Source organism: Grus americana, chromosome 3 (genome assembly GCF_028858705.1).
Source record: "Grus americana isolate bGruAme1 chromosome 3, bGruAme1.mat, whole genome shotgun sequence".
Lineage (NCBI taxonomy): Eukaryota > Metazoa > Chordata > Aves > Gruiformes > Gruidae > Grus > Grus americana.
Window position 1 is genome coordinate 20,989,533 of NC_072854.1, and position 22,320 is coordinate 21,011,852.

Sequence of the window (22,320 nt, forward strand, 5' to 3'; positions counted from 1 at the left end):
GTAAATATTTCCATCCTTTGTCTCAGTTTTCAGTTGTTCAGATCTCATCTACCGGAGTGACATATTCTAAGCCTGTAGAGATTGTTTTCCTTCCCGTCAGTTTTAAGCAAAAAGATGATTCAACCATCTTTAAGCAAAGACAGAAATAAAACCCAAAAGCTTTACTCTGTCATAAGAGCAAGCTGCTGGTGTAACCCCTTTTGCATAGATCTACACCTAAATTAGTCTGCTTCGCAATCAAAATTCATCATGAAATGTATCACAGTGAAGATATGAACATCTGGTCAAATTAAGTTCTACCGAACAGCAAGTGAAACAGCAGGTTTACATGTATATATAAAACATAATTAAGAGTTTCAATGTCTGCAGCAGCACGCTGTAAAAGCTTTGTTTCGATACTTAATCCAGTTTCCTAACTAAAAAAAGCATACGCAATTATTCACTCTGCTTTCTGCCAGCCCCCCCCAAATCCTTCTCCCACATTATTTTACAGTGACAGGTGTCTACAAGTATTAAATTCGGACTGTCTTTATAAAAAGCAAAGGCTGCACATAGCCTTTGCCAAATGAAAGACTTCCCAGTCCTTTATCGGTTTGACCCGCACACAGTCGAGAGACCGCGGTCAGATGGCGATCCAGCGGTTGTGTGCTAGTCAGCGTGGATATAGTCTGAGCCAGCCTGTCCTTCGGTCAGCTGTTCCAGTACGGGTAAAGGGCGTGAGAGAGGCATGTGGGAGTTGTCGAATGAGATCTTGGGGTATACATATGAGAATTAGGAGAGAACAGAGGCAAAACCAGACAGCGAGAAGTTTTGTCACAGGGGAGCACTGAAAAGGGTATGTGAATAACTTAACAGATGTGCAGAGGGCAGCAGAGATGGTGGAGGAAGAGAGAAAGGAAGAGGGAGAAAGGTTTTATTCACACTGTAGGATATCCACGAGGAAAGCTCAGACGATCAATTCTATTTAAAAGAACAGAGTCCATCACTAAAAAAAAAACCAACTACAAACCTTGCCAGGTTTCAAAATTACTAAAATCTCTCTGCATTGTTTAATGCAGATTTGGTTTTACAAACTCTGGTTTTCTGAAAAGCACATTATTTCCAAATTCTAACAGTACTGCATTGTGTACCAACAATGAGCCATAACAACTTGGCAGTTCCCAGAGTTTAAAAAAGATTAACCTCAATTAAACATGCTATAACAATCAAGGAGTCTGAATTTCAGGGAATATAAATCTAGGGTTTTCTTATCAATTGATCAGCATGAAGCAGGTACGGATAACACTCACTAAAGCTGCTGAAATATCCCAGAAAAAAAAAATCTTCAAACATTTGACTAAAAGAGAATGAATGTTTTGTATAGACACCTGAGACAACCCTTCTTATTTGTATTCTATCTGCTTGCTTTTCATTTTTCAAAACTCTTTGGCAGAAGACAGTGAATAGTGCAGAAGTTATATAAAATTATGTAATTTCTTCTTCATTCTTCTAATAATATCGAGATCAGTCTGTGAAGATAGAATAGTCATTAAATTGGGTATAAAAATAACAAGACAACTTTGGAATGGAATTCAACAGCTTCATATAATAATGTTACCTCATTTATTATACCAAGTAAAATTTTCTTACTACTGAGAACTCATGTCAGTAGGCATTGACAACAATAAAGCATTTAAGTTAAAAAATGGTTCTGTTTGTTTTTCAGGTTTTGTTTGGTAAAGAAATTCTACCGATATTTCTTCACTACCTAGGTTTTAGCAAATCAAAGTAGGTTATTTTTGAAGGAAAAGGGTAATTTCCTTTTTCTTTCTTTCACTGATTTCTGAAATCAGTGATTTCTCTGCCTCGGGTTTTCTATTTAGTTTTTGTCTCTATTATTAAGTCTTTTGCTTTTTGTGTGGCTTCTTTTTCCTTTCAACTGGTAGCGTAAGCAGGAAGCTCATCTCACACTACAAATACCTGAACTTGACAGACACGGCATTGTATGTGTTTGAGTGCCTCCTGCTTGTAGTCATCAGGAAAGCTTGGAAGAATTCAGGTATCACTGGGAAAAAAATTCAGAGACGCCTTTAAGTTGTTAAACAGCAAGGCTCACAACAAAACATATCAACAGTGAATGAAGTTCATACTGAATAATCTTTAGTTAACTGCCTCTGCAATTTCAATTCAAACCGCTCCGTGCCCCAGCAGAGAAAAACAGCGGTAATGAACATTAAGGGACTGGCAGAACTGCATAATGCAGCCCTTTCCCTTTTCATGGGATAAGTAGTGTGCAGCCAGCAGCTGAATGTGCAAATGAGAGGTTCCTTATGTTATTATTCAAACGACATAGAAAAAAAAAGAGAAAAAAAGAGACCCTTTTCTGCTGAAATGGGTACAGAATCACATTTTTTTCCAAAACTAATGAAGAATATCCATATCAATTTTTTCTCTGCCTTGTATAATTCTAGAGGAGAAAAACCAAAACAATAAAACTCCCTCTCTGGCCACAATAATTTTCCTAGTATATGATTTAAAGTGTTATTACATATGCATGGTTGAACCTGTTTATGGTGAAATTCTTTTATGTGTAGGAAAATGAAAAGCACTAATTGTTTCAGTGTACTACAATGTCTAACCTGTCACTTCAGTTAAAGTCTTTCTCATTCTGATTTTTTTCTACGGGAAATGACCTTGTAAGAAGATTTTTGCTGTAGACTTAAAAGAAAACGTAGCTTATAGTTTGAGAAAGCTTTCCAATAAGGAAAATATGAATGTTTATTTGTGGTGATGAAACTCGGAGAAGAGTCAATGACCCCGTCTGACCGTGAGCTGCTACCTCTGAAACACAGAAGAAAAAGACAGGGGCTCACTTTGCTGGTCGTTGAGCGCACACAGACTGATCCATTTGTAGCTGAGACAGTAACCCGACATGTTACGTGTCACCTCACTTTTCTGTGACTGTTTCTTTTCCAACTTTTTGTATCTGAACTACCTGTCTGCAAGCTTTTTGGGATTGTATCTTACTATGTGTACACACCATGTCTAACTTATTGTCAGCAATGTAATTAATATTGAATAAAGCCAGTAGCTCTCCTATGAAAGTCTTTCTAATGCCTCATTATGTCTCAGCTCTAACCTGAAATAATCATCTGATGAATGACAGTTTATGTCTGCATCCCTGTTCCATGTGTCAGGCTGCTGTAAAAGAAGTATAAATTAAAGCTAATGAGGTTTTTTGTGAGGTTTTTTTTGTTGTTTTTTTTCTTTTTTTTTTTCCCCACACTCTGGGATTCTGAAGAGAGACAGAAAAATGATGCTCAGGCTCTACCAGAAGCTCAATGTGAGAATCACTGGGTGAAATTCGATAGCCTTTATTATGAAAATGTCCAGAATAGAAAATCATAATGGTTCCTGCTAACTTATGAATCATTTACCTTCACTTGTTATTAATATTAATGCACTACCGCAGCTTTCAATCCTTCATTGAATTGCACTAACTCAGAAGATTTTGCAGACAGCTTCCCTAAGCTGTGCAGTCAGGAGCTCCTTCTCCTGGTGAAACCCCCAGGGAGGGCACGTAGCTGTAAGCACAGTTGTCCTTTTCCACGGGTGGATTCTCCCTTGGGTGCTGATGTTCCAGGAACAAAGAAAGAGTGCAAACTGCAGCCTCTATGTTTACATTGTTGGATAATATGCTATTGATTTCACTGTCTTTGGAAACCAGCCACGGTTTCTTCATATACAAAATGAACGTATAAAACTTAACTGTGGCTGTTTTCCAACTATTTTATAGGTGGATATTAGCTTTAGTTAAGATTTCAGGAAGAAAATCAGTTCTGGGTGAAAATAGCATTTTGTTTCAATGTTCAAAACATAGTTCCTCTGGTCATACTAATAGCTACAATCCCTCTCCATTATTATTATTTTTTCTAATACAGTGTCTATTCTTTGCCTTTGACAAAACCAGCTACAAAATACTACACATATAATAAAAGCACAGGAAGAGCCATCCTTGTATCTGTCCCTCTTTAAGCTGTGAATAACAGAATAATAGCAAAATGGAGTTGAGAAATTTATGGGACTGTGATCATGTAATGAATCCACAAGTTGGTAAACTTACCTAATACAGGGTTGTGTCTGAATTTCTTTATACGTCCCCCTCCACGACCATTCTGAGTATCAGACACCAACCCCCCAAGGTAGCCACGGGCATGCCCGGACTGTGTTCCCCTGCTAGGCTACACTGCTGTGCAGGAGCAGCTCCTAGGCTACATTCAGTGCTAGATTTAGTACAGGTACACATAACTCGCCTTCAAGAGCGTCCTTGAAACATGCTCTGTGATGAATCTCTTCACAGTTCCAAGACAGAAATCTGAAATATGTCCCTTGCTTAGAGCACTGAAGGATGCACTTGTGGGTGTCTGCCATGGTAATCTGTGCAGCTTCTTTCCCTCTGCACCATAATGCCTCTGCTACATGAATAATATTACCCTTGAAGTGCTTTTTAGAAATTCCCTTAAATCGAAGACTTTTGCAGTTTTATATCTACAGCAAACTGACTTTTAAAAAATGGGAGTCAATACACTTTGTGTCATATGGTGGAGACACACTCCACCTCCTTTTTCTTACCATGTGAAGCACTGCTGGTCAGGGACTGGACTTCTGCCCTAGTGTCTCCTGATAAGACTTTGGGAATGGGAATGTTTCTAAGGCTATTACTTAACAGAATAAACAAAGTAAATAATTTCTTGCCCCAGATGGAAATTTGAGACAAAGTGTAAACTAGAGATTTATGTCAGAACTGGGGAAGAATCATTGTAATTAGGGCTGTTGTGGCTAAACCATGTTACCCAGACACTCAAACATGTGATACTTCAAATATGTCCTGAGAATCTGGTTCTTTAAAAAGTCTGTGCTCTTTCTGAATGCTCTCAAGCTAAGCTTGCAAACTTTTGAAAGTCTGTATCTGCTCGTGACAGAATAAATTTACCTGTCTCTGGTGAAATTGCATGCAGTCATTAATAGGACCTAGACTTCCCTGTGTTTTAGATTCTCTCACCAAATGGGAGATGAGCCATCTTTCAACACACGACCTAATTTGGTTCCCATTACAGTTAGCAGAATATTTTCCTTTATGTTTGATGGAAGTGGAATGAGGCACTTAAGGCAAAAGGAGACTGTGCCATAGTTATCAATTATGATTTGTTGTTAGGAAAAGTATTTTCTGTTCTGATGGAACTTATTCTCTACATTTGTTTCAGTGCATAGAGAAGCTGCTCAGTAATCAAGTCCAACCCTAAGGACGGTAATTTCATTTGCTCTGGACAGAGATGAGGGCAGCAGTCCAAGGGCTGTAATGGGCATGGGATTCTCCTCCAGCATGAGGAGGACAGGATGAGCTCTGAGAAACTACAAAGTGGTTTGACTTTGCTACTTAATTTTTTGAGTGCAAGAATGACTATACTTTTAAATTAATCAGACAAGAACACAGGATCCTATATTTATACCAATTTATGTTTCTTCTAACCCTCTAACAAGCTTTGAATTCATGTTTTCCACCTACTCAAAGCAAAGAGGTGATCTATGTAAGTTTCAGCAACTCCCCAAAGATCATTTTATACATACGTTGAAAAGATAACTCTCTTCAAAAGTTTGTAATAGCTGCTGGAAATATCTTTGCTTTCACTGAGTAAAGTTAAGATCCTTTCACTTTATCTGACTGGCAATTTAAAAACAGAATTATTTATGACTACTTCCCTATTTTCCCCAATGGAACACAAAACCTTGAAGCATGAGAACAATAACATTGGGGTGGGGGGAATAGTAAGACTTCTCTGCAACATAAACCTGAGAGGTAGAAAAATTTGATATTTGCACTAAGCACCTTAGCTGTTTGTTATCTCTACAAAACAATTTAACTATCCACCTATTTCGTTAAATAGTTGCATTGGGTTTCAATTTTTCTATCACTCCCTGCTATAATATTTCTGGATGATCTATCAGTTTGCTTTATAATTATTTCAGTGTACGTGTATCACTAATGTGTTTTACTTTACTTATCTGTTTAAAGCCTGGAATTTCTCTTGAAGAAATTAATTTAGAAACTTACCTTTATTGGAAAACATGGATTTTGTTTTTCACATGTTGTCTGGCACTCTATTCCAGTTAGGAAGGTGGTTCTGCTTGTGCTCTGGGGTGTGAATGCAATGTCATGGTCTATGTATTGTCCCCACACCATAATAATATCAGAATACAGGTTGTCTTCAGTAACAGCCTCATTAGACGCGTAAATAATTTTTCTTGTCACTTCACGAACCTGGGAAGAGAACTAATTTACCTTGAGTGCCAAGTAATATTTACTTCTCACAAAATGATAAAACGTTAAAAAGCAGGAGGAACAGTGACAAAAGCTAAAATTCCCTCCTCCCCTCCCCCCCGCCCCTTAGAATACTTTATGTTATTGAGTACTTTTAATGGTTTGCTTAAAAACAAAACCAAAATAACCCAAACAACAACAATAAACCCAACCTCTGACAGACTCTTATTTCTGTTCAGGAGCTGCGATACCAGTGCCACAAGCAGATTCAAAGATATTTCAGCTGGTTTTTTATATATATTTGCCAAATGAGCAGTGTATCTTTGATCTCCTCCTTTCCAGAGAATTTTGAAAACTACACGTTTCTTTTAGACTGTCTAAAAGTTTTCTTTCTATTTATTCTGTTTTCTGCTCCTTTAACAAACAGATACTGTTTTCTGTGCAACCTCAAATCACTGTGGATACACAGAAGCTCTGGGCTGCTCTGTACATAAATGGAGCAGCTTATGCAGCCCAGGAGACAAGCTAGGGTGCAAGTACGTGGTAGCTGAAAGCTCTGCTTCATTTTCCCAGGCAGGCAGAAGCCAAAACATATTGCTGAGGCACTTCTGTGAAAGCTGCATAGAGATATAGGTGCTCTCTGTGAGGGGGAACACATGGAGACATCTATGCTACGTGTCCAGCCTACGCTAATAACCAAGCAAAACCATCAGAGCAAAATCAGCAGTTAGTTTGTGACGATTAGGGTATCGTCATTATTCACAGATTCCTCCCTCATACTGCAAAATATTCCCGCACATCCAGTAGCTGCCTTAGAAGTCAAGCAATGAAAAGGGCATCACATGAAATAGAGTCACAGCGTCTGTAATAAATATAAGGGCTGTATAATGAATGTATAAGGCAGGTGCAGTTAAATAGAATTGGTAAGGCCAAGAGGCAACATAGGACTTGTTAGGAACATCAGGCTTTATATTGAAATAGTCAAGAGCAGAGATACATAGAGCTCATCAGGAATACAAGCCCTTATATCAGTATTTTAATAGCTTGGGTGGCCACGAAGCACAAACTTTTTTTCTTGCAGTTAGTAAGATTTTCTTATCACTGTTCACTTGCACAGCTACGCTGTGTTCTAATATTGCTTTACAGTAATCCTCACACTTATCTCTCACCTTCACATTATTTGCATGTTGCTTTTTAAAGGATATAGTTGGATAGCTAAAAGTACAAAAAAAAGACTTAATTATGTACACGAAGAAAACATCTATGGCGCTAGTTTTATCCTATCTCACTTCAAAATAAAGCAGAGAACCTTGCTGATGGTCAGATATGATCAGATTTGGTGGAGTCATGTATTTTTGTTTTACTGTGTTTTACTTCACAAGCATGTACCCTAATGAATCTAGAAAAAGGCAGTTTGTACCATCTACTGGAAATTTATCTGTGTAAATGTCAGGTTTTCATCTTTAAGCTCTAAATTGTGTGGCTTAGAGACAATGTTATTTAATTAATAACATGAGTTGCAGGTGACATTAACACTAAATTCTCTTGCTCATCCTTATTAAACATACGGTGGTTAAAATAACAAGACATTGAGTCCATTAAAAGTCAGGTTTCAAAGCAATGATGACAAACCAAAAATAGTAAATCCAGCCCAAATCACTGCACACTGCACTGGGGAATTTTTCACCCAGTCTTCTATGCAAATATTTCTTGTTCAAACTTCCCTCTATAGAAGCTCAGCTATTTTTAAAGTATATAAGCTGCTAAAATCTATATATATTGCAATGCCTTCTTAGTTCAGTAACTTTGTCTACCTAAAAAATGAAGTTATGATTCGACAGTAATACTTGTTCAGTTTAGGTATGCTAACCTAGGAGAAATTATATACGTTCATACACACATAAGCATGCTAGCACATCTATGGGCTTTATATTTATTGAGTTAACACCCAACCCTGTTTTCCCCCTTCTCCTTCCCTGAATAAAGGCACCATTACTGAAACCACAAATCATAAAATCACTGGGAAGTCTAGGTTGGAAGGAACCTCTGGACACCATATGGTGCAGCTTTCTACTGAAAGCAGGGATTAGGTTTTTCAGAGCCCCATCAAGCCGGGTCCTGGGTATTTCCCATGAGGGATATTCCAGCAGTTGTCTAGGCAGCCTATTACAACATTTAATTGTTCTCACAACATGTTTTTTTTCTTGTATCAAGACAAAATTTCCACCTGGAGCAACTTGTGACCACCGACTCTTGCCGTGTCAGTGCGCATCCTTGTGAAGACCTCCCTTATCTCTGTAACAGCCTTTTCAGCGCGGGAGGGCTGTGATTAGATCCACCCTGCGCCTCCTTTTCTCCAGGCTGAGCAATCATCACCCCAGGTCTGCTGGCTGTCTTGCATCTAGTACAAGCCAAGCCAGACCCACGGCTGGCTCATGCCCTGCCAGCTCTCCACCACAGTCCTTTTTGGCAGAGCTGCACCCCAGGCAGTCAGTGCCCCCCTGCTCTGCTCCTTGGGCTTACCCCAGCCCAGGTGCAGGGGACCTCTCACTATTTGGCTGACTGAACTTACGCCTTAGGCAAAGCTAGGGGCTCCTTAACTGAGCTCAACAGCTGCTTTTGCTATTTGTTTTACTGATGTAAAATGGAGGTCTGTGGTGGCAGGTATGGTTACAGCCCTGTGTAAGCACTTCAAGTGATCTCACGGTGCATTTTCTAACCAAGGGTAGCTGGACTCCGTTGTATTGGACACTGGGATCCCATCCTCGAGGTTGGCTGAGTCCATCTTCATAGGCTGGTGGAAGCCACCTAGCCAAGGCTGTGTTGGATGCTCCCCATCTAGGATGTTCCCTGGGAAAAGAGAAAAACAAAACCCAAAAAACAACAACAGCAGAAAAACAAAAAAAACCCAACCCCACACCTCTGTATAATTCTGAATATTATCATATCCTGAATACTATCGTATTCTGAATAATATCATATCCTGGGCTGCATCAAAAGAGACGTGACCCCCAGGTCAAGGGAGGTGATTTTCCCCCCTCTACTCCACTCTCATGAGACCCCACTTGGAGTAATGTGTCCAGCTCTGGGGCCCCCAACATAAGAAGGACATGGAGCTGTTGGAGCGAGTCCAGAGGAGGGCCACGAAGATGATCAGGGGGCTGGAGCACCTCTGCTATGAAGACAGGCTGAGAGAGTTGGGATTGTTCAGCCTGGAGAAGAGAAGGCTCCAGGGAGACCTTATAGCAGCCTTCCTGTACCTGAAGGTGGGCCTACAAGTAATCTGGATGGGGACTGTTTACAAGGGGATTTAGTGACAGGAAAAGGGGTAATGGCTTTAAGCTGAAGGAGGGTCAGTTTAGATGAGATATAAGGAAAAAATTCTTTACTGTGAGGGTGGTGAGGCACTGGAACAGGTTGCCCAGAGAGGTTGTGGATGCCCCATCCTTGGAAGTGTTCAAGGCCAGGTTGGATGGGGCTTTGGGCAATCTGGTCTAGTGGAGGGTGTCCCTGCCTGCAGCAGGGGGTTGGAACTAGATGATCTTTAAGGTCCCTTCCAACCCAAATCATTCTATGAGTCTATGATACAAAAAAAATCATCAGCCACAGGGCAATATTCCATTGTAATAAGATATTCATGTTGCAGTCTTTGAAAAAGCATCAAATATTGGTCTTCATGTGTGTCAGCATCAGTTTGACTCAAAAGGAAAAATTAAATTACTAATGAAATATTACTAACTGACTTATGTTTATAATGTAAGCTTGACTTCTTTAAAATATTTGCCCCAATGGTGATTTACTGATAGTGTCCCCATTCCCCATAAAGTCACATACACTCTTAAGTGCCTTTGCTGGCATTTTTATAAATATATTTGTTTAGAAATCAAGATTTAGGAAAATATAAAGAAGTCCTGGAATAAAGATGAAGAAAGCTGAAAAGAAAAATGGATACTACTCGTACAGAAGAAACTATTTAGCAAAACCCAAGGAGAAAGGACTGAAGAAAGGGAAACAGTTGCTGAGGTTGCTGAATTGAGTGGCAATGCTCCCTCTGGTTGCGTCTGTACTAATTACTTGGGTACAGTTTTGGGAGGGCCTATGCACAAGCCCAAGCACTGGTATGCACTTAACTATGCTTTTAGGTTGCTAACACTAACTGCAGTGTGGTTTTGGCTCACACCGACTAGCATTTCTCTGAATGACACCTGGTTGGGCACACCTTGGGATTAGTGCATGCCAGTTTGCCATCCTGCAGCCAGGCTGCTTGGAAGAGAGAAGTGGAGTGAAAAAGTTTAGTCAAAAGGCTAAGAGTGAAAGGGTGGCAGGATGCAGGTTATACTTGATTTCAGGGCCAGGAAATGATCCCTGATTATTTTTATTTATTAGTATAGTCAGTAAGTCTTGGCCTTGACCAAATTAATTTTCCTTCTATCATGAATATTTCAATTGCATTTTTCCTAAGAGAATATTTTAGGGGTTTTGTTTGTTTGTTTGTTTGGGTTTTTTTAACATGGCCAGTTCAATGTATTTCATAACTGTTAAATATATAGAGACATTAAAAAGAAGAAATAAAATGTTTGCAATGTACCCAGTTGATCAAAATTGTAAAGTAAGCCACAAAGAACCAGAAATTTTCCCAGACAGTTAGTGGAACTACATGGTGTTAAAACATACATTTATATGTCTATTGGGATGCTAAATAGGGAGCAATTATTTTATTAATACTTCATTGATCTCCGGCACACTGAAGTGGCTCAATTTGCCAAGCTATATAGTACAGTAATGCACTTAATTATCCACAATAATTCACACTTGAAGGTTGAAGTATGCTTTAATAAAGCATTCAAATTAGTTACAGTTGATTTGCCTTTATTGAAATTGCATAAAATACTGCACATAGTGTAGCGCTATTTCACTCAATTAAAAATAATGAAATGTTAATTTAACTGCTTAACCAGTGATTTTTCTCCTGATTGCTTTTATATTTTAGCAGATCGCTGGAATGCTTCTTTAGTAAAAGCCTTCTCACATGCCTTTTTATTATTACATTAAACATGATAATGTCTTGGAATCTTGCTTTAGTTAAAAAGGTTTTTATTCAGGGCAGCTGAAATAATGAAATTTTGGTACCATACAGCTTTATAGAGTAGTCAAATTTGATTACTATACATTTTGTTTATGGGAAGTGGGACTTTTCATTCACTTGTGAAATACGGGAATTGCACGGTTTGGATTTTGTTTTGGCTCCCTTAGAAGGAAACTACAGTTTTAAGATGCAATGCACTATCCAGATTTAGGTCTTTTGAATGTTATTTTAATGTCTTGACTAGTTTCATGTAGAAAAAACTCTCTGAATGAATGCCATATGACAATATAATAATTGGATTTTATTTTATATTGCTCTGAGCTACCATGGATGTAACTTCTTGTGAACATTGAAAACTTCTGAAAAATAAGCCTGCCACTAATCTGAACACTTAACTTGTATTGGAGTGAGGCTGCTGTCCTAAAGGAAACTTCTCAATTCCTTCTTATAGTCAGTGGATTCAGTCAGGATTGCTCATTCTTTCCACTATGTGGGCCATATTCATACCACTGATTCTGATGGTATTAGAGCTCCAGACTAAGCTATTCAGACTATTGAGAGCAACCCTGTGGAGAAGGACTTGGTGGTACTGGTGGATGAAAAGCTGGGCATGAGCCAGCAGTGTGTGCTCACAGCCCAGAAAGCCAACCATGTCCTGGGCTGCATCAAAAGAAGCCTGACCAGCAGGTCGAGGGAGGTGATTCTCCCCCTTTACTAAGCTCTCATGAGACCCCACCTGGAGTACTGCTTCCAGCTCTGGGGTCCTCAGCACAGGAAAGACATGGACCTGTTGGAGTGGGTCCAGAGGATGGCTAAGAAATTATCAGAGGGTTGGAACACCTCTCCTTTGAAGTCAGGCTGAGAGAATTGGGGTTGTTCAGCCTGGAGAAGAGAAAGCTCCCAGGAGACCTTATTGCAGCCTTTCAGTACTTAAAGGGAGCTTATAAGAAAGATAAGGACAAACTTTTTAGCAGGGCCTGTTGTGATAAGACAAGGGGTAATGGGTTTAAACTAAAAGAGGGTAGATTCAGACTAGATATAAGGAAGAAGTCTTTTACAATGAGGGCGGCGAGGCACTGGAACAGGTTGCCCTGAGAGGTAGCAGATGCCCCATTCCTGGAAATATTCAAGGTCAGGTTGGATGGGGCTCTGAGCAACTTGGTCTAGTTGAAGATGTCCCTGCTCATTGCAGGGGGGTTGGACTAGATGATCTTTGGAGACTCCTTCCAACCCAAACCATTCTATGATTCTATTATTCTAAGCATCAGGTCCTTACCTGATGAAATGGTTAATGACACAGCAAAGAAATAGAAATGCTGCAAATAAAATTCCTCCTAGATGCCCAGATATTAGGCATAAAAATGTAATCTAGTCATCTAAGCACCCACGCATCAAGCCAGAGAGACAGACAACTCCTAGGTACCATCCTGTCATCCCATCCTATTAGGGACAGCCAAAGCTTCAGCCTTGCAGTAAACATATAGCTACCTTGGGAAGCTAAGTTTAGGTGAGGTTAATTGCACTGTGAGATTCTATTCCTTTAGTAGCTGTAATTCCTTCACCTTTGAATCCCCCTCACTGCACTCAAGACTAAAAACTACACAGATCAATGCTAGTTAGATGGGACAAAAAATGGGGGAAAAATAGCTATTTGGACATGCCTTGTGTCCTTTATTCTTCATTAAAAATAATGTAAATTTATTTTGCTTATTATCCACACATATACCTTCAGGCAGAGAGAAAAGTAAAATCTGTTGATATCTATTACTAGGAAATGTGGATAATGACATTGCTGAGAATGTCTGATGTCATGTTGATATTCTCCATAGAAGGCCATGTTTATGCTATTCTGTTATGCTTTTGTTCTAGGAAATTCACACTAAAAAAAAGTAATCTCAGTGCTGTGGAATAAATACTTTATAATCTATCATCTGATTTGTTCCAAATATGTGAACTGATTAAGTAAAACATCTGTAAAGAAATTCAATGCTCACTCCATCTGGATGTGATCCTGTGCTACCTGCTCTAGGTGAACCTGCTTTAGCAGGAGGTTGGACTAGATGATCTCCAGAGGTCCCTTCCAACCCCTACCATTCTGTGATTCTGTGATTCTGTGATTCTGTGATTAAAATAGATTTTTCTTATAGGTAAACAATTAATTCCACTGTGAATTTTGGTTTTAAACTTCACATATGAAATGCAGCATTTACTGACCTACAGCACAGCTGCACATTCCTACTGGGTGACTAAAATTCCAAATACAACATAGGTCTTGATATATTTTCTGCCTGAAAGTGGCAGCTGTAAAGGAAGGAAAAGTACAGATTGGTACTTCATTTAATGTTTGAAGTCTGTGAAACTGGCTTACATTGTAGAATACGCTGTTTACGTTATAGTATAATGGGCCTTTTAAGCTGATGTATTTCAGTAAAGCTTGAGGTATTGCAAGGGGCTCACAAAGTTTTAGACTTAGTTAAGATCTGACTTGCTGGTTTCAAAGTCTTTGGTTTTGGTTTTTTGCTGCCTTGCACCTTTTACAGATGTTTAGAGCAAAGAGTCTAAAATATCACCAAATATGAGTGATGGGTTTAAAAAATGATTTTGTGCAAGCATAAAACTATGTAAAGTAGAACACAGTGACTAAAGACTAACCAGACTCAATGGATCATATTTACGCTAGCTAGCTTTAGAAATCAGACTGAAATGTCTATACACATCCTGGTATTACCAGAGTCACTGTAGAGAAAAAGATGTTTTATCTTACCCACAGCAGAGTATATTTCTCTCCATGTCTGGAGAGAAAGACTACAGCAGCCATGCCTGCAAATTAAGAGCTTCAGTCGCGCGCTTACATTCAGCTGCGTGAATCTTGGCCAAAGTGTTCAAGCCCTGACGGAGTTGTCAGTGCAAATATTATAGTAGCTGTTAGTTCAGACTCCAAGCAACTCTGCAAGTGCCTGGGGGAAATTATGGATATCCACATAGTTAGATTTATAACATTGATGTGTACCAGGTAGTGTCCTTTCAACTAAGAGCCTATCAGGCATGTTCCTTGCAAATACCTTGTGATGTAGCAAAACAGATTCATCTCATAAAAACAGACTGATTGAATAATAAAACTGCAGAATTTTACTGCTGTTCATTCACCATGTTACAGAGTGCCTTAACCTGTGCAGCGCTAATGGCCTTCCATTTACGGCTCTGTAGCCCTTCACTTGTAACACTACAGTCTGCCTTTCAGCCTGTGACCTTAACGCCCACGTATCCAGAGGCTGCGGAGTATAAATACCATTTACCGTCATACTCAAAAGGGCTCTCATTCTCAGTTTTGCATCCTCATTGCATTGGAGGATTCTGAAAACACAGTTATATCTGTTATGTTGGGTTTTGCAGGAAATGATTGCCACATGTTTTAGGGAACAAGTAGGTAACAGTAGTAAATAATACTTTTTCAGATAGCCAGTAAGCATATATTTATATAAATAGATATATAAAAATAAATATATCACCGAGAATTTTTAGATGCATGGTTGCTAAATATTAAGGTTGTGGGAAAATACAAAAACAAGAATCTACTTGATTTTCTTATTACCCCTCATGAAGTAATTATGTGTTCCTGCTAAATATCATTTTGTCCCATGCAATCAAAAATGAATGCTGGGTTAGAATTCAGGCTATTTAACTTCTATTAAAAAAGGCATCTGTTAAATCAGTCCTCCCTAAATTTAAAGTCCCATACATAAACTTAGAAGCCTTTGCAGGGAAAGCCTGTCCACAAAAATTAGTGTACCAAAGTTTAGATGAAGAGGTTCTTCCTCTGGGAGCTTTCAGAGGCACCTCATTTAGAGACACATTGATGCCAAAGGTAGCCGATTGAGGTCACACCCCCAGTTTTTCTAGGAAAAGATAAACATAACTCCTTGAGTTTAAAGAATAAGAAAGCAGGATTTTTCAGGGCACAACTCTTATCTTACATACCTGTTATTGCAGGCACCATTGATGAGTCGATATTTATTAGCTAAGCAATTGCTTGGACATTTTGGTGGCAACATATAAGGCAGACATCCAGAAATGTTAGCAATCATAGTGAGCAGATCAGCTGATAAAAGATCTGAAAGAAAGAACCCAAACAAGCAATTTGCTGTATTGCTCTACAGCTGCTAGAGGAGAAAAGGCATTACTGTCAGCTACAACTACAGCATCCCCTCTCTTCTTCCTAGCAAGGAGCACTTAGTGAGAAGTGCTGCAGGAGGTAGTCTCAGGGGTTCAGAGGAGGGTGAAAGGGAAGAGCTGGTTTTATTATCTCATGCACAGAGAATGAGAAGGAAGTAGTCCAGCCATAGCTGAGAACTGAGGTTGACCTAGTCGTTTTTCTCCTTTAATCTGCTCTCTGCTTCCTTCTTATGCTGTATTGTTGTCACATCATTTGTCTGGTCCTTGTTCTTACAACAAAGGTTTAAAAAAATGCCATTCAAGAACAGAAGTATATACCAAGGAGGAAAAATGTGGGACTGGAAAGATGCAGAAATTTAGACACTACAGCTGACTCTATAGTTAAGTGTGGAGTGGAAAAGGCGCAGAATTATTAGCTGGAATTTGGAAGTTAGGGAAAATCAGGGAGCTGTATACCGGTAGATAGCATGTTATTAATATCTCTACAATAAGATCCCAGATGGGTCTCCCAGTGAGCATTCTGCTGATGAGGGACAAAGTCACGTTGTTCTGTAAGCTCCAGAGAGCTGGCACCCTCTTTCACCAAAGCATGTATGTAAACGCAAGTATGGCAGGTTGGAGGTAGAGGTGTACATGAAAGAGAAGCAATATCCTTTCTGAACTCACAGAACCCTTGCCATTCAAACTGACTGTAACCATCACATGTTGAAAGAAAATGGTAGAGGCAACATCTAACTCTTGCCCTTGTCTCCCCACTGGCTACTGCAGGTCACCCAGTCCCACCACCCATCCATTCTGCCCATCAAACTCTGAACTAAGATGTGTCGGTCCATTAATCAAGCCAAAAAGGTAAGCCAGAAAAACAAACATAAGAAAGGTTCAAGAGTCAAATCCATTCAAAAATGTTCTGCTGTGCAGCTAGAACCTGTGCAAGCTAGGGGTGAGAACAGAGAGAGAATGGATTGGCTACGTAACCTTGACATCGCTTACTACCTACTCATGCCAAATTTGTGGATACACCTATATTTCCACGTTAGTTAGGTTCAAAGTTATGCTCAGAGCCCAGTTCCCCAGTTATCTGTGCTGCCTTGACATTGACTCACATGTTTTCTTTGAAGTCAATTTAGTTCTTTAATCCATGTAAAATTAGTCTTTGTTGTGGCACATAGACTGTATGGTGTCTATTCATCTTCCATTAAAGTTCTTTCAGTTTTGAAAATTAACAAGAATTTCATGCACTTGTTCTACAGTTTAGAAATGTGATTTCTTTTGAAACTGCACCAGCAGAAAAATAATTGTGTCTCTGTATGTGAGTGTCTGTGTATATATAAATACATGCACACATACACATATATAGATATAGATATATTTTGGTTCTACAAATGTCCCATTAGTTTAGTAAGACAGATGTTTTCACAAGGAAAAAAAAAAAAAGTTTATGTTTGTCAACAGCACTCTAATGCTTCCATATCTTGAAAAACAATGTCATGTTATAATATTAAGACAGAGAATAGAAATTATTATTTTCCAGTTCATGCTGGTCTAAGGACAGAATTAAATTACAGAAAAAAAATAATCAATGTTTCCAAATTTTTGAGTCTTCCAGACACCAGACAGACATCTTGAAATTCATCTCTAATTAATGGCAACAAGAATTTTACTTTACTTAGACAATTATACATCATTGAACTTTCTGGACTATCTCTCTTTCTTTCTCCATCTAACATAAAAAAACCCCAGTTAAAATAGAAACAAAGTAGAAATAAATGTGTAACAGCAATGCATTATAAAATTAGATCTGGAAATAAAAAAGTATTTTCTTAAAAGAAGGATATTAATAAGGCCATCAATGTCCAGAGGAAGTGTATGTGAAAATGCCAGTGCCAGAGAGTGATATTTGTCTGTAGATTCTAGGCCCCAGAAACACTAAACCCGAAGTGCTGGGGAAGACGGATATTTCACTGTAAACACAAAACTTGCAAAGCTGCGGATATGCAAGCTGATTTATAGGCAATACAAATATACAGTCATGAGTTCACAGGATGCCAATAACAAAGTGCTGCTCTCCTCAACTAAAGGAACACAACCCACACTCCAGCAGAGAAAAATGTAGAACAGTGACTATGTGAGGTGCTTCTACCAACAAAAGAGAGGGCATCCTGGCCCCAGGGTAAGGACAAGATATGTATTCCCGACAAAGATAAACAAAAGTGAAGGTAACCCAACTTTAATCTAAAAGACAACATTCAAGAAATCAACAGGGTGTTTTGCCAATGCCAATATACTATATTTACCAGTTGGATGCAATGAACGTTTGTGCTTCTGGCAAACTTTTTGTTTCAGCACTTGAATTGACATTTCCATTCTTTCAGCAGCTTGGGAAATATCTTGACTCTCTTGTTCAGGAAATTTTGAGAAAGCCAGCAGCAAGGTAGGAGTTGCTATTCCCCTTCCTTGGATATTTCTATAATTGAGATAAAATACAGAAGTTTTTGTAACATATAACCTTTTAGAACTTATTCATAGCTGTATTTGTCTATGTTGGATATGTTTCAAGTTTAAGGTATACTTCAATTGAAGGGTATGTAGCATTTAATATCAAAGACCATCTCAGCCATTGCAGGTGGATTCATGAATGCCTTAGCACCTAGGAGTCAAGCAACTGGTCTACAACTGATGACAGAGACACATCTCCTCTCAGAGGCTGTCCAAGCACCTGCCTTGCACTGACTCGTTATAGATGTACTTTCAGCAACTACTTTAGTAGGGCTTCATTAGATGGTTATATGGCTATATATGTCAGTTTACAGCCTGCCTTACCTCTGACTTTAAGGAGCTCAGGTTTGAAGAGATAACTTCTGTAACATAAAGTTAAACACTTAAACATAAAAATGTCCTTTTTACTGTGAGGGTAGTCAAGACACTGCAACAGGCTGCCCAGCAAGATTGTGGAGTCTCCATTTTTTGAAACATTCAAAATCCAAATGGACAGGGCACTGAGCAACCTGCTCTAGCTGACCCTGCTCTCAACACAGCACTGGCCTAGATGGTCTCCAGATCTATCTCAACTGTTCTGCGATTCATTGTAAGATCTATTTTTCACTCAGCATGGGCTGTCTTATCACTGTCCTTTTAATGGCAGAGGAGTATTGAGAAAAGTGCATCAGGGAGAACTTCTTTTCTTAGCTGGAAGTCCCAAGTCCTAAACTGACTCCTACAGCTTAGAAAAAAGCACTCGTCTATTCCATTTTCAGATATGGTCATAGGTTGCAGACATCCCTAAGGGCTTCTCTGCAACACAGATGTATTTGGATATGCAATTTTCATGAAAATGTTGTGCTGTCATTTTCACTTAGGTTTGTTTAAAACATGCTACAAGTTTAAAAAGGAAACAACAGTTTTGATTTGGGCAAAGCAAACAGTTAAATTTCTGTTTGCAAAATTGGAAACATCCTTACATAAAAAACAACTCCAAGGGCTTTTCTAGATGCTAAATTTGTCCTTAATTGATCCAAAAGAGCCTTAGCCTGCTCATATATTTGTTTTACAGAAACTATTCCTTTCCTTTCAAGAGCAGAGCTCAAGAACTCTTGCAACTATTAAAAAGAGCTATTGTGCTCCCAGACACCATGTTTTTTTAGGTTTGCCATAGACAATTAGGAATTTGATGGGGAATCTGGAATATTAAAAGTCCTGAACTGTGTCCCAGTTAAAAAGAAAAGAAAGATGATATAACTAAATGTAAGAACTCAGGTTTAATACTTTAATATCCACATGAGGATAATATAGGTCATATATCATTTAAAAAAACTTATATGAACAGGCAAACAGGTCTGTACAAATGAGTTAAATAAAAACATTTGTACAAGTTAGCTAGGAGCTAAGAATCAAAAATAACCCACAACCCCCCAAAAAACCAACCCAAAACTGAACAACGATCACCCTTAAGGGCAACCTATGTTCCATTTTGAGATATTTTCTATCTTTTGTCTAATCTCACAGATACTGTAAGATTATCACAGCAGTTATCAGTTTGGCACACTTCCTGTCCATTCCACCCCCTGCCCTTATTCATTGTACGCATGCTAGTCCCTTCTAGCTCTTACCCACACTCCTGAAGCTGAACACTAAGTTACAAACTGTCTCAATATTTTGCAATGCAGAAATAGCCCCATAAAGCTAATAGAATGATCCACAATAGCATCATTATTGCAAACAAGAAATCAGACTTGAAGTGTCCTTCATACAAATTTAACAATATAAGTCTTAGTGTGGACCATGGTGTTAGCACAGAAGGTTCTTTATGCTTGTCAGAGTCTCAGTTACCGAATCTCATTAAAGACCATAATTAAAAATATATGTACCTAAACCCCCTCACCAAACCCTAAAATAAATTTTCTGGAGTATGAGCCATACTTTCAGCCTCAGATATTTTGAATCTGAGATTTCTTTCTGTCTTAAATTAATATATTTATAGAATACCTTGTTTAGAGATTTCTAGCCTGAATTAATTCTTTAGATATTTGTCACCATTCAGGAGATCTCTCAAAACAGTGACATTGTGCAGAATATCAACTGATAAAGTTATAAAATTATAAAGACTATAACTTCTTCTTTCCTGTAAGGTGTATGTACCTGGCCAGACTGGCACTGACTAACTGATGATGCTTAGTGAGCTTCTGCAACTGTAACTTCTTGTCTGGAACACTGAAAATTATTTTCCACTTCCTTGTGCATACAGATGATCCCAGGATGGTCCCTTCTGTAGATGGTTCTTTTGAGTTGGCATAGATAGGGGCCAATAGAAAAAGCATCTTAAATAGTGGGGTTTACAATTTAGAGTCTTTAAAAACATGAAACACACTAGTACAAATGTAGTATACACTAAATAAAAGTAATTTTACCAGAATGAAGATGGTGAGATATATCATTGATCTGCTCTTAAGGCTTGAATTTTTTAGGGTTGTCATGTATACCTTTTAATCTGTAAAGAACACTGTGCCTTCAGCTAAAATATATATTAAAATATGCTCAGAAATTTCAATAATTTCTTTCTTTCTTTAAATAGGCTGAGAAAGCCTCTTGTGTTTGTATTAGAACTGTACTTACCTTCAATCTGTTAGGGTAAGTTCAAACAGGAGTCTAAAAATATATCTAAAACTCACTCAAACCAAATATCTAGCACCAGCTGACCTACCAACATAAGTCACATCTCTCTTATACATAACTAGGTCATCAGTCCTTTTGAGTTAATTACCAAGTTCTAACAGGAAAAATATATGATCATTTGCAGCTGTATGCAACACGAGCCAAAGAGACTTTGCACAGCTTGCCCATTCTGGAGTTACCTTTAGTTTCTTCTACACCTTAAAACCCAGAAAAAGCAGAGACTCAGCAGAACATAAAAAGAATGTACAATTGGGATCGAGAGCCCTCCCAGCAGTGCTGAGATTCACTAGTTAAAGCTAGTGCAAGTTTCATAATTTGTACTGGTTGTTATTATAACAAGATTTACTGTAACTACAGTTTACTCTTGCAAGCCAAATACTACTTCAAAATGTATTTTATAATCCACCTGGTGGTAAATTAGCAATGCGTTTGCACATACCACTGGGTAGGTGTCATAACCTCACAGGTGACATATGGCTCTGAAAGCCCTATCCAAACTGCCTAGATTCCCATTGGCATGGCCACTGTAATAATCCATTTTAATAATACATTTTAATGATGATGCCATTGTGTTCCACCTATGCTATGTTAATAATGACTGTTTATATACAATGACAAACATGAACACCTACTCTAAAAGCCTAACAAACCCAGAAACTAATTGGAATAGCAGGCAGGTACTAGCAAACAGTCATGAGAAGCACTTGGTAAGGGGAGACAATCATGAACAGCACAGCAGACCATGAGGACTGGGACCTATGTGACCTTAAAACCCAGGAAGTAATTTCTAACACAACTAGTAATTTCTAGCACAACACAAACAATAATTCAAGATTTTAAGTGATAAAATTAAACAGCTGAGGTGAAGAAATGTAATTTTCCATTTTAATCACAATTCAAGGTCAGGCTGAGGTCTCAGGAGAAAGGCAGTTATTTTGACTCAGTTTGCAGTTCAGACACCTAGATCATGAATTCAGCAAACATCAGGTTGGACTATTGTACATTGAACAACTAAGAGTTTTCCTATTCTAACCTGAAAAAGGAGCTGCCTTTTCATCTCAGAGCTGGTTTTTCAGTCTCAAAGGCAGCACTTAGCTCATCTATATTGCACTGTAGTTTCCTTCAATTACTTGTAAGCCAAAGTAAAACAAGTTTTCACAGTACTGCGACCTCCATAACTTCCAGAAGCTCAAATATGTAGTCACATCCATTCCTTTCTTGTTTTCAGTCTATGAGCTGACCAAAGCTTTAATTCAAGTATACAGTATTTTTAAACTTACAAAGGAAAGGAACCTTAGCAGCTCTAAACTGACATGAAAATGCAAAAGTATTTCACTAAACACATTCACTCCTGAATAAAATGATCAGCTTAGATAATAGTTCAGTCCTCTGTACTTTGCAAATGGCCAGGACTAATGTCTAAGAAGCAGGTGTAGAGTGCATTTAAAAGTTTATATTAAAACATGATGAAGTCTCTTAATGATATTCATAATTCTCACTGCCCCATTTAATGAGGCCACAATGAATTGAATTATAGAAAAGCACACAATAGAATTACAATTTTCATTTCTAGTAATGATGATTTCTAAATTGA

At 38.5% G+C, this 22,320-nt stretch overlaps 1 protein-coding gene across 1 annotated transcript in view; it reads right to left on the minus strand.

Annotated features, from left to right (window-relative positions):
* TPO (thyroid peroxidase) overlaps nt 1-22,320 on the minus strand; it is a 45,423-nt gene that overhangs the window by 17,501 nt on the left and 5,602 nt on the right. Inside the window, exons 3-6 of the mRNA XM_054819215.1 lie at nt 17,852-18,021; nt 15,363-15,495; nt 9,019-9,148; nt 6,092-6,298 (exon numbers count right to left, since the gene is read on the minus strand). Of these exons, the coding sequence (XP_054675190.1) occupies nt 6,092-6,298; nt 9,019-9,148; nt 15,363-15,495; nt 17,852-18,021 (640 nt within the window). The remainder of the gene's footprint in view (nt 1-6,091; nt 6,299-9,018; nt 9,149-15,362; nt 15,496-17,851; nt 18,022-22,320) is intronic.